The 13689-nt window shown below is 41.0% G+C and overlaps 1 protein-coding gene across 25 annotated transcripts in view; it reads left to right on the top strand.

Moving 5' to 3' along the window:
* Window positions 1-376: 376 nt before the first annotated feature.
* The window catches only part of kif1b (kinesin family member 1B), a 59410-nt gene continuing 46097 nt past the window's right edge, over window positions 377-13689 (top strand). For 15 of the 25 annotated variants that reach the window (XM_086214534.1, XM_086214539.1, XM_086214542.1 and 12 more), the window contains exons 1-2: window positions 377-703; window positions 1772-1925. In XM_086214534.1, the coding sequence (XP_086070660.1) occupies window positions 1820-1925 (106 nt within the window). In that variant the 5' untranslated portion in view covers window positions 377-703; window positions 1772-1819. The remainder of the gene's footprint in view (window positions 704-1771; window positions 1926-13689) is intronic. The other 10 variants (XM_086214543.1, XM_086214555.1, XM_086214551.1 and 7 more) reach the window with 2 other exon arrangements.

Genomic DNA, 13689 nt, shown 5'->3' with positions numbered 1-13689 from the left:
TTGAGTGCGTCAAACCCGCATTAAACTGAACATTTGATAATGTGATTGATTTTTTTTCCTAAAAGTATATCCGCTGACAACAGAGTTTTGTCTTTCCACGTTTTTCTACGTTATTACGAAGTTTGTGAAATGTGCAGTCATTTATTTGATGTAAGTTGCTCCGTTTGCTCGGCAGACGGAGCTCTTTGCGGTGACCCTGGGTGTTGCGGTGACAGCGGTGCGGGGAGCGGTGGAGAGAAATCCTGCAGTGTGGCGTCACGACTGAAAAAAAAAACCCTGACCCCGCCCACTCTCTCCCCCTTCCGTTGTTAATGATCACCATTGGCTGTTTGAAACATTAGTCATTGATATCTCTTCGCCCATTGGCTCATCCGGCTGTCAATCAGCACGGCCTAGAGGGAGTTGACGTAATCTCTTCGGTAAATCAAGGCAATTTATCAATTCTTCTTTTCGCTTGTGTGCAGATAGACGTCCGCCTTTTATCTTTACGGAAAAGCGAACTCGCGCAGGAGTTCTCCGCCGCTATCACGGGTCCATCCGGTGGAGGATACCGCTATAATGGGTGTTTTTCACCAAAGTGGACTTTATAACAGTTTTCCCTCGCGCAGATTCTGATAGAAAAACCAACACATTTGACGCCCCGCTAGCTAACGTTAGTTGTCGCCGCAGTCCTATGGTGGTGTCCTGGTGAGAGTCTTCAGACGTGAGTACACACATTCCATAAAGTGCTTTGTTTCTCTCCTTTCATGTGAGTAGTAAACGAGGTTGTTATTACAGGTTAATTCCAGGCAGCTGTTGGCGACTGTTGTGCTTACGCTAGCTAGTCACACAGACGCGCGAGCCACGGTCTGGTTGTATCGTTTTTTCCTATTTTTTGACGTTAAATAGTCTGGGTCCCGGTACCAGTTCTGTAATCCTGTTAAATTTGCAAACATTTCCAGTTTACCAAGCGGTTGCAGCCTCACATCTATTTCCGTCAGACGGGATACCGGAGGTTAGCTCCGTCTCGTGCCATGGATGCTGAAGTCATAGCCGTTAATGGCTTGACAGTATCTCGCATTTAAATACAACACGTCGCAGGATTTCATGTCAAATTCCCATCCCGGGGTTCATCGGGGACAATTTGTCGAGTCGGTGTGCGGTTGAAATAAGCATGCAACTCCTCCCTGTACTATTCCGAGGCTCACAGCAGCAGAGGATTAGCCTACTTCCTATCCATTACATTTATTATAATTGTAATTTTAGGTCTTTTTTGTGTGCGCACAGAGTAAACACTGTGGGATGGAGCAGGCAGGCCCAGCTGACTGTCCCACCGTAGCTCAAACCAAATAGGGTAGATAGAATTTCATGGGCGTATGCTTTAGCAAGTATGGCTGACTGCAAGGAACTGGAAAATATTGGGTATTTGGCCTATGTGGTCATAGGAAGCGGGATGTATACTTTAATCGGTTGTTAACACAATGGAAAGTTTTGTCATAATTTGAATTGACATGTCGATACTTATGCAGCCATAAATCTTTTTCCAGTTAATTACCAAACCCCACTCACTCTGGAATTATGAATGAAATGCATCACCTTGTGTCTTATTTTGAAGGTTATGTTTTACCATCAGCTGGTCATATGAACATTTCAGTGGTTTAAGCCATATTTTTTGTCTGCTTTTGAAATGGTAAAGTAAAGCTGTGCTGCACTTGCTGTGCTGTTCTTGCTGTAGAGTAAATATTTTCCTTGCAAAATAGATTGTGTACATCTCCTACTCTGCTTCCTCCAGGGGAGACATACAACAAGTTGTACTGGGAGAGAGTCCTACACCGTAAACATGTCTGGGGCGTCTGTAAAAGTCGCTGTTCGAGTTCGGCCCTTCAACTCCAGGGAAACAAGCAAGGAGTCAAAATGTATCATTCAGATGCAAGGCAACACTACAAGTAAGTATCCCAAAAAAGCATACACTCAAAAAGCAAATGCAACATTTGAAAGTCATACATTTCTGCAGAGAGACATTCGGTGGATCCTGCATGGTTTTCCTTTAGGGCTCTTAGTGGAGAACAGTGGAATGAGCAAACTGAATAGTGAAGCAGTTGGGGACAAACAGCCTGAAAGAGAATAAAAGGCTTACAGAGGGAAATTCCTCCTCCTCTGAAGGGGCCCACATGCCTGAGGAGTTTCTGTGTGAGAAATGCTGAGTTGGTTTGCAGTAGGACACCCCGGGGTCACTGCCTGGCCTGCCAACACCCCCAATTCATCAAGGCTTTATCGCAGTTTATGTTTGCAAATGGATATTTGAGGGGCTGTGTAGTTTATAGTTTTGTTATCTGTGTAGTATACACAATGTTTTTAGAGACATTGTAAGGGTTAGTGATTAACTTGTGGACATATGAAGTGTTATGATTGGAAGTTAATTATTTACTAGATAAACGTCCTTTAAATTTGCTGCTATTTTTATAAAAGGAAAAAAGTTTGGAAGTTAAAGTCAAAGCAAAATGACAAACTAGAATGACCTTACTAAGTTGCAGCGTCTGCAGATTTGGCCATCCCCACTGCATTTAGTGTTTAATTGAGTCCCAAAGCTCTACATTTTATGTGTTTGTATGTGTTTGAAATAGCGAATTTACAAGTAAAAAGTGAACTTACAAAAAAAAAGATAATATGTACAGTGATTCATTGAAAGTACATGACAATATGGGATGAAACTTTGCTTTGTCTTTGTAATTGTGGGATCTATGAAAATAACTGAAAGGAGAGACAATAGCAGTGCAGTAAGACTTGATTTTGTGGTCTTGTGATGCTCACATGTGATTATGAGTCATTCAGTACTGTGATGCGTTAGCTTCCTTTTTACTCATGGTGATGGCCAGCGTCCCATTCCAGCTGGCAAATGAGCGCAGTGTACCTGACAGTAGCATGGAAACATTCATGATCCAATGACACGACAGCATTTGAAGGCAAAAGCCTGCTCTGTTGGCAGGCTCTACTATTTGTCTTGAGTTTGTCTGTCAGTTGTATCAGGCTCATTAGACTAAGCCAACATGAATCTTCCATAAGATCAAGTTTTCCTACCAGCTATCGCTCACTTGCCCTTTCTCCCTTGTAGTCTACAAAAGATAAGCTTTGTGTGAAATCCCTAGTATTTCTACTCGATATTCCTGGATGTTCATTATGCCAATGTCTCTTGGAGGTGCTGGAGGAGAACTGCAGTGGAATATGCAGTGTTTTTGGGGTTTAGTCAATGCCTGTGTGAGCTTGAGAGAGGAGGAGGCTGCAGTATTCCTACTCTACCTCCTATCACATGGGCAGATTGCAGAGCAGAAAGGGAGGCTGGCAGGCAGCCATACTCTCCCTTCGTCGGGACTTCATTGCAGATGGTATGCTGAGAATGCTGTCTATTAGGATGCTGAGAGGTTGAATGTGGCTCGTGGCTCAAACACACACTTACATACATGCTGTCAATATTATTTGACATACAGTGTGAAAATATGACCTTCGTGTGATTACGACTCACTAGATTTCCTCACACTTTGTATCTTTGATCTACTAAACTCAGCCAACTTACATGTCTAGACTAAACAATTTAGCTATGGTTTGTGTAAGAAGCCTAGCAGGGTGTATGGATGATTGCACTTGTCATGATTTTTGTGTGGTTACAGCACTAAAATCTCATCACCAAGCATTTTTCTTGACTTAGACAGCTTGGAGTTTGGTTTCACTCAGTGATGAGACTGGTTTTTATTCCTGCTAGCATTGTGTAATTGCAAAAGTTGGATAGCAAAATTTAACCTAATTATCCAAAAACAGATGGATTTGTTTATTGTTCCCCAATCAGAAGCAATATATTCATGATTCATCATGTGGTAATCCACAGTATTGTCTTTTAAGAGTCAAAGCTTTCCAGCGGATGCCAATTTTTTCCATGTGAAAACACATCCGAAAAACCACTTCTTAAACAACCACTGCTGCACAATAGGCTTCGTTTTTCCTCACTTTGGAGGTTATGATTGTGGTGTTGCCAAGGTTGATATTGTCTATCAGCAGGATTGTTTGAGGGGTACAGCATGGACTGAAGGCTAACCCATGAAATTTAGTGGCAGATCCTCATCAACCTACTGTATTAATGGATGGACAGTGCTTCCTGGTCTGATAGGTGAAGCCGTGTGTAAGTGCTTTAATGCTGCATTCTCTCAAATGACCAGCTTGGGTATTTTCTGTGTCTACTTTGGACAAAATAGTGGTATACAAGTGCACTTGGTAAACTCAGTATCCAGACTAGTAATATAACATTTCACTCTCTTCATCAATGCCTAAAAGATAGCTATCAGTCAGATGTCTCACAAAATTTAATTTTGGAAAAGTGGAGTAAAAATTCACATTGTCATGCAGGACCAATGATTTGATATATTTTTATTATCTTACAGGATTTTCAATTCCATAGCAAATACATGTTTTTTTTCCTGTCAACTGGCCCACAGGTAATAGATTTTTTTTTAAATCTGCCCCCTGGTGGCGATTTTGAGTAACAATAATTAGGCTGTATGATAAAGTACTATCTATCAGGTCAGCCAACCCCAGACTAACATCTGGAACGGTTAATGGAGTCGCTTGGTCAGATTGTAGGTGTGAGGCAGATGTGTGGATGAGCCTGTGACGGTCCCTTAATTGTTGTCGCTTGTTCAAGTCACCAACACACAGAATGTGGAGGCAATAGCAGGATACGCTGTCTTGCTCTCTCTCTGTCTTTTCAAAATGCATGGAGGGCTGTCAAGGATAGGGAGCACGCACAGAAGCAGCAAATTGATTATCCAGTGTGCAGGAAATGTGTCCAAGGCCTCTGCAGCCAGGCTGGAAACAAGCAAAGGCCTCTTTTAGTCGAAGCGCTTAAACATACCAGAACTAATGTAATTATAAAGGGGTGACGCTATGGCCTATTGTATTATTTAGTGTTGGTGCTCCAAATGTTGAATAACACGGGGTCACCCAAAGCCTGCCTTCATTAGGGAGCTGATGTGTTCTCCACGTCGCTCTCTGTGTTATTATGTAACCCATGTGTTGTGTTGTATCTCAGTCAGCAAGCAGCCCCTCATATGTATGGTCAATAGGGATGCAAATTATCGAGTAATTCACTAATCGATAGTTGTGTCATCTTATCGATCGATTAATTGATAAGCGGCAATTTTTCAGAGAAGCTGAAGAGGTTATATCTACTGTGTACATATCAAATGTCATATTATGATATAAATCCTTATGATATGAAGAAAAAATGCAAATCATATTCCAGATTTATTCTGAGCTCACTTGAGGGCAGGGAATAACATGCTGACTGCTGACATTACCTTCCAGTCCGGGTCAATGTAGTGGCATGTAACTGTGATGTAGCTTTCTGTATTCAACTAAGTCCAACAGTCCGTTGTGAGGGCCACATTCGCGGTTGCAAGTTGTTTTGGCTCGATGTACTTTAATACCTCTCGAAATCCCTGTCCGTCAACAACATTTATCGGCAGCATGTCTGTGGTAACCATGTCACATATCCGCTGGGTGATGCCCTCTGCTTTCGCGGAGTCACATGCCCTTCGTCCCAACGCTGTGGTGATTGGCGGCTGAGAAGAACCACTCGCTGCTAGCAGCATTACTGAATGTGTCACATTTAGGTGGTAATTCAACGAAGTTGTGGAGTTGTTGAACCTTAAAATACTTCCACAAATTGTGCATTTGGCGTCTTTGTCGTCATTAACCAACTTAAAGTGGCTCCATACTGCACTTCGTTTGGCCCTCTTCATCCTACCGTCTCTCGTTTATCTTGTTGTCGTCAAAGCTCTGCTTCGCTTGTGTTCCAGCGTGTGCGTCAAGTACGTCTGGCGTCAAGTGCGCCCTCACGCGGACCAGCCAGGAATTACAGGTTCAAAACGCAATTAATTGCAATTAATTTATTTTAATCGAGTAATTTGTCATCGACAATTAATCGATAATCGATTAATTGTTTGCATCCCTAATGGTCAATGACGGTTATAGAGTGCGCACGTTGAGAAGAAGATCCTGTTGATGTTGTAGAAAGTAAGGTTGATTATCGTGAAACAAACCTGTCTCTAAATCTGACATATGACCACTGTTTATTCCTTTTTTGGGGAAGATGTCCAGTTTTGGGAATAGTATTATTCCCAATGTTATATCAAAACATACCAATCCCCACCCTCTGTGTTTCCTTGAACAAGGTGTCAAATAATATAGCTCTATCGGATAAGAGTGAACAAATTGACAAACCAAAGGTTAAAACATCAATTAAACCTTCACCTTTCAGATACAATTCTACTGAGTGTCCTTTCAGAGTGAGCTAAGTGGATGGTGACCTTAGAAACCAGGCATAGAGGATTCAGCTGAGCTGTAGTGTCAGTTACACATTAGAGGTGGCTGTCACCACAGAAGAAATGACGATGGACCCATAACTATGAATATCACGGAGCAGAGCGCTGGCTGGGGGGGATGCACACTGTCATACTGCTGCTGAACCCTCTGCAGACAGGGCTGATTGACCTGATTAGCAGCAGTAATCTGCAGGCTTGCTTCAGGTCGCCACGCCCTGCTGCTTTAATCCCTCTGTAGGTGTACCCACACACACACTCAGGGTGTGAGATTCCTCATTGCCACATGCTGAGATTGATTTGGACCAACACACATGTGCCCACGTGCACTACTTACAGAGCTGGCTGACATTTCAGACTGACCTCCTAATGAGGAGGGAGGACAGGCATTTGTCTGTGTCCCTTATCAGCTCATTCTGTGTCATACGACTGTCAGGCCACAAGGACAATTGCATGTTTTAGAGCTCTATTGATTTCAAGAGGCCTATCAATGTTTGTGTCACGCTAAAACATCTGTATGACAGAAAATATTCCATATCTCCAGATTTTTCAATTGCTCTCAAAGTTTAAATGATCAGAGCTGGGACATGATGGACTTTTTTAACACTTGGTCTTTCTCACTTACACTCTCTGGGTTCATTGTCCTCTCATCCTTTTCATTTTCCCTCTTCTTACATATTTGTTCGGGCAGAAAGTAGGATTGCTTGTTTTGATGTAGCTGACTTCCTGAAATGAATGAAAATGCTACAGAATAGTTGTCGTTTAGAAACACAACTACACAAAGTTATTAATTACAATCGTGTTTTTAAGATGTAAGAGTGTCGTGCAGCCTTAAGGCGAGACTTACAAATGAGTAGATATGTCCACAAAAATATGAACGATGTTCAATAGTGTTGCCTGAATGCATTAAATGAAAACTCCAGTGAAAACACATAAAGAGTACACACAATTTGTTTGCATGAGCAAACCCCAAGCATGAACCCTCCTTCTCATATCCCTTATTGAGAATAACATTGATACATGACAGAACAACAGAAAACACATGGTAAGAAATTTAGTGCAGATGACGAGTAAACCGGAAAGGAAAACTTTGAGCTGTGATGTTATCAGATTTCACTACTCAGTTGTAGGGACCAAAGAACTGATAATGACGATAGTATTGCTGTATCTACAGAAAATTAAAACAAAAAATTCCATCCATCCATTTTCTACACTGCTTATTCGTTAAGGGTCGCGAGTCATTGGGTGAGAGGCGAGGTTCACCTTGGACAGTCCATCGCAGGGCCATCAGGAGCAATTAGGGGCTCAGTATCTTGCTCAAGGATACTTCGACATAGTCACTGAGGAAGGTGAGGATCAAACCAGCGACCCATCAGTTGCTAGATGGCCACTCTACCTCCGAGCCATGCAGGAAAAATAAAACAAAATAATGTTAGAATTAAAAATAACGGTATGCCAAGCCACAAATTTTATGGTGTTGAACGTGTCTGCTATATTCCCCAGTCCTCGTCTCATGCATCAGTCATTGCGGTCTGTTGGTGTCTTGTTCTACTTAGTGTAGTCAAGGTAACAGCAGTAGTTTCCTCTGCTGCAAAACCCATCTTGAATGAATGAGGAAAGGCTTCACATTTGTTTTTCATAACATCATCTTCATGTGCTTTTTATTCTTGCATTAGCTCACAACATTCTGGCATGCATACGTGTGTCTTGATGACCCTCTTGAGGTTTTGGTCCATGTTGTTGTGTGATGTTGCAGTTGAACAGTAGACAGTGGACTGGGTTACACAGCTTTGTATTATGATGAATGACAGGTCTTAATGTCAGGGATAGAGTACTTGACTGTCAATAAGTCAGGCATAAAGTTTGTGCTAAGATTTACTATTTGTTATGATCCAATACCTCCTACCATTCATTTTTATGATCTTACTGCTTTAAAATAGCACATATAAGTAACTCTAAACTAAAATGTTGCAGAAGACTATTTAGGCCCTTCCAGCTGGTACAGAAATACATTCTGCTTGTATTTTGAAATGAATAACAAACCACAGAATGGCATTGCATATCAGGGATACCAGAGTTCAGAAAGGGAAAGTGATAAATTCCTCTGCTTACTAAATTGTAGTTTCAGTTCTATAGTTGACCAGGACACTTGTTTTCTTTCCTGATTTTACTTTGAAACTTCTCAATCTACTCTAAATTTAGTGTTTTTATGTGTTTCAGTTATTTAAAAGGGGATTTATTATGCTTGATATAAATCTATCTTTTTGTACTGGGACTTCACTAAAGTAGTGTTGTGTGATTCACACATACTCATACATGTATACCCTCTTCTCTCTGAAACTTGCTGTGTTAGCTCCTGTCTCTTTAATGATCCACTTCCTTTTAGTCCACTCTTACGTCCCTTCTAGGTGTGGCCCAGACGCAACATGAAACAGACCCACCTTCTTCAGATCTCAAGCATTTAACAATTCACAATTATGAATTTAATTTACATGGTGTGTTTGTAATATTTGAAGTGAAATATAATATTTGAATATGAAATTGAGTTATGGAAAAGTCAAGGCAAAAATAAACAACCAAAACAATATAATTGGAATAAGACAAAAACAAGCAAGTCATGATAAATAAACCACCGGCTGTATTGGCCATATCCTAGAAGCCCACTGAAGGACAGCTTCCCTGGGCATGGTAAACCTTAAGCAGATGACTGTGTAAAGACATCAAGCATTTTGATATTATTACAGAAAATGAGAAGACATCCACCTTAGCTTTAGTGACATGTTGGACATTAACCATGGCCTTCACCTGTGAAACTGCAAATTATTTTCTAGGTAAAACATTTATTTGTAACACATTTTGGTTTGCATCAGTTGGTGCCTGAGAGAAAACTTTTTCTTTTCTTGCAGATTAAAAAAAACACAAGGCATAAAAGAATACTTCTCAACTGACACAATGATGATGTCAAGAAGTATAAAAGCTCCAGATGTTTCATTAAATCTGGAAACAGTGAATTGCACGAGATTTCTTTGGTCACATTTTGTGCTTTTGGAGAGCAATGTGCTTCTCTCTGTTCAGTCAGTGGCACAGCTAAGATCTTGCATAGTAGAGTAACCTCAGTGACAAATAAGCAGTAGTTGCCTAATGGTAATGAATTCATCAGCTTTGCTTTATTTTCATCTCTGTGTTTCTTGCTCACTAGTAGTTCCTGCCTATGATGGAGCTGAGTGGGAACTGAGCGTAGCTGAGTGGAGAGGGGGAGGGGAGATGTAAAAGCAGCTACAGCAGCAGCGGAGACATTGAAAGTCGTGCACAAGCTCTGTTCACGTGTAGGGCAGCGTGAGGCAGCATCATATATCATTGCCCAGCTCACATTCATGTCAGTGTAGGAGACAAAATTTGTGCTAAAATTAAAAGAAAAACTTAAGAATCTAATGATTTGCTATCATTATCAACTGTACTGACACTCCCAGTTTGATCTGACAATTTAAAAGAAAATGAGATCTTTTTGTTGATTTCCATCTCTAGTGCTAAATGAAATCTCTTCCTGAGGATATGTTGCATTTAATGCATAGAAAAAACATGAAGGATGATGATCATGTGAAGCTGTTTCTGGAGGGCTGTTCTTCGATCGACTGCATGACTCGAGACCAAACAAATCCATTAATGTCAGCAATATAACCCGAGAGATAAAAGCCCAACCCTTTAACCTCCCACTCATAGCAGGGAGGAAAACAACATAGTGCTAAATTAGCCAGCTGAGATGTAGTTAAGCTGAATCCTACAATGTGCTCCGCTTCTACAGCAGCACCCAATCATTTGAAGGGTTGTAGAAATTGTCTGTCCAACAAAAGGCTCAAAAGCTCTTTTTGTGTATGTAAGTCTTGATTGGGTTTCCTTGTAGTGGAAATCACTTGACTCTGGCTTGGCCATACTCACTCTGGGTAAAGGAGGATTTGTGCTAATAAATTTACAATAGAATGAAATGTTAATTTTTCACTTGCCTCTATAAAGCCGATGGTGCTCACAGCTGACCAGATTCATAATTATTCAACTCAGAGCTAATGATGTAAGCAGGAGTAAAAAGGCAAATAATGGCGTGTTTGTTTGGAGGTTATGGCTCTTCTGGCTTGTTCCTTTTACCTACAATTTGTTTGTTGGGTGATTAAGATGGGTGAAATGGGGGGTAGGCTTTTCCCACATTCAAGATAGTGAATGTGTTTTTTTAGTTTTTGTTCCCAAACCGACACTGCTCTTTTTCCAGTCTATATTGTGCAGTTTCCTCCCACAGTCTGAGAGCTGAATTCAGAGGCAAACCAGAGAACTTTGTAGTCCAGGCACGGGGAGCTGGGTGGGCATGATGTTCACTCTGTATTATTCATGAGCACGGTGTAATATTTTTAAAACTTTGATTAATTATACGAGAGCTGACCCTTGATCTGCTTTCGCTCTTACAATTATCTGCTGCTCCGAAGTAGAGCTGTCTTAATGCTGCTGTTTAATACTATACAGCCACACACACACACACACACGCACACACGCACACACACACTTGCCCGTGCACAGCTCAGACGTCATTTCTGTCCACCACTGAGATGCTGGATGAAATGTGTTAGTCATCTGACATTAGCTTGAGGCATCAGTCTGTACTTAGGCTTTCTTGAACCTGTCAAAGCAAATTGTTTTTTGTTTTTTTTTTTAGGTGGGAGTTACAAATTTTTTTTTTGAGATTTTCACAGATGCATGTGCTAGACTTTTGGTCATGATGTCATGATACTTACATAAAGCCTGAAAGCATTTAAAGCAGAACTTGGGTCTCTGAGTTGCAGCTAGTTGAGGAAATCCAGGTCACTGCTCTGTAAAATGGGCGCCTGTTGTGAGCAGTGAATGTTAGGGGCTCTGTAGTTCCCTTGTCTGAACAGCCTGGTCTCCGCTGTTGTCCACCCCTCTGCTGGGATCATATGATGGTCTCTGTGGTGTTCAGAGACACATTCAGAACATACTTAAAACAAATAATCTATTTTTGAATTAACACTGTAATCACTATAATATAAATTCAGTTTGTGGGGGGGGGGGGGGGGTCGCTTTTGGTTTAAATGTCATCAATTTTCTTTAACTATTACATATATAAATATTATTATGTCCTTAGTTGTGTAAGTGTGATATTCACACCCAGAGCCAATCTGAGATGAATACTTTTCTCTGGAAGAAATATGCCATGTTTAGATCTCTCTAGTTTAATTGCATAGAGACTGATTGCCTGCAAAATTTGCATTTGCCAGTAGATAAAGTGTTATTTTAAAGAGTACAGTCTCATCTAAGGTAGTGTGCAGTTACCATGACACAGGATGTGTTTACAAAGGCAACATCTGCAAAGAGCAGCATATCCGTCTTGGACCTGATCCATGAGAAACATGAGGATCTGTTTGGATCTCCATTGAACCATGGATTCAAGGAACTAAGGATCACATGATGACTGCTTGTTAGCCATGAATGTCATTTGGATATCTCTTGTGTCTTCCATTTTGATGTCAGTTCTGTGTGCCATGTGATCACCTGTGAAACTGCCTGACATCCCTGTCTCTTTGTTGTAGTTCTGTGTTTTTTTAGTTGGTGAATAGAGTCCTGCTGGGTTAGCATGTTTTTTCTGTCTGGTGATTTCTAGAAGCCGCTCTTTAGTCTCTGTTATCCTGGACTCAGTGAGTATGCATGACCTGCCAATATCAAAAGGCAGTCACAGAATGGTGTAGCTATCAGTGTCTGTGGACCGGGAGCAATGTATGGCTTGGCTCTGAGTTTAGTGGAAAGGTTGGGCTGCTGAAATCTGCCCATTCCTTCCTGTCACTGACAGTCTGTCGGCATGCAAAGCACTAGCAGCCATCTGCTGTTGTATAAATAGACAGTAGTCAGAGCTGGAACAGCTGGCATGTAGGCCAGGACTGCGCCCTTTCCCACTGCTTTCTAGCAGACAGGCAACCCCACCTAAAGCCAGTTTATTACTTTTTACTTTTGGGCATGAAGTTGATAACAGGGTTGACACTGTCACAAAAAAGTTATGCATTGTAACACATCAATATCCAGGCCATGGGAGGTTTTGGAAGAACAAATAGAGCTAGGAAATTAGGAACGACGGGGAAAATTTTCTTTACAAATATCAGTGAATTACAATGTGTGGTTCATTTATGATCGGCTGAAAATAAATCTATATTTATTTTTCTTGTTTCACTGTTGGCAGGATTATACAAAAACTACAGGGCTGATTTTCACTGAATTGGACATGTTGCATACACAGTATGTTTCCCTTGTTCATTATGTTAATAACAGTATACTGTACAGGTAATTTCAGTTTTTTTTTCCTTTTATATTTCATGTTTTCAAAAACCTAGTTTTTGAGATAAAGAAGAGTGCTGTGCAGTATGTGTAACAATGGCATGTGGGTGTGTGTGGGGGATGGGCACAGTAGGGTCAATTTATCTGATAACAGCATGGAAACTCAACCTACAATTATGAATACATTTCAAATGTCTCCCTGGCATCAATGTTATGTTTTTTTTTATGCAGTCCCGTTTTTTTAATGCACATCTCACATTCAGCTGATTTCAGTTGCTTTCCAAAAGAATCATTGAAGTATTTATGTATTTTTCCCTAAAAGTGGCAGTCATTTTTGTCTAAAAAGGAACAGGGAGTAAGGCGGAGTGAAAGGGGTCATTGTGATAGAGGGGACCGGACTCATAGAGCCTTGTCATAACAGATTACCTAACATGTTTTGCAGGGTATGTTGTCAGCTGCAATACCCTGTATTCAGTGCATTGTTCTGCTGTCTTCCTGTACTTTTCACCCTTCGCCCCTCTCTCTCAGTCAAGAGACAAAAAGAATGTAAGAAACCGTCTCAGTAGACAGGAGTATAAGTTAGTCAAAATACAGTTACAGTACTTGCTCCAAGTGTCTGCTGCTATAGAAAGTTTGTTGGTTAATAAAATTGTGCGTCTTTGTCAATGACCTTAACTTGGATTGTGCTGTGAAAGGAACCATCTCCTCTCCAACAATCACCTCTGCCAGCCGGGCATGTTTCAGGCTTTTTTCTCCAACAGTATTCAACAGAGTACTGAACTGCTGTGTCAGTGTTTGTTTTTTTTAATCAAAGGCCACAAGGCATCTCCTTGACCCGAAATGGAAGTTTAACATATCCAAAGGGTTAATCAAGATAGCACATGTTAGTCTCTGTTTTGGAGTTGTTGTATGTCCTGTGTTGTGGCTGCAACGTGCTCAGCTGTTTGTCAAATGTGAGCAGCAGTGCTCAGACACTACTTATAGCCCTCAGCTTTGAGCTGCATCCCTTGACAAC

The sequence above is a fragment of the Aulostomus chinensis genome, chromosome 9 (assembly GCF_037954235.1).
Source record: "Aulostomus chinensis isolate RoL2024-O1b breed Wild chromosome 9, RoL_Achi_v1.0, whole genome shotgun sequence".
In the NCBI taxonomy this organism is placed as follows: Eukaryota; Metazoa; Chordata; class Actinopteri; order Syngnathiformes; family Aulostomidae; genus Aulostomus; species Aulostomus chinensis.
Note: the sequence above shows the minus strand (reverse complement) of the source record. Positions and strands in the feature narration are given on the sequence as shown.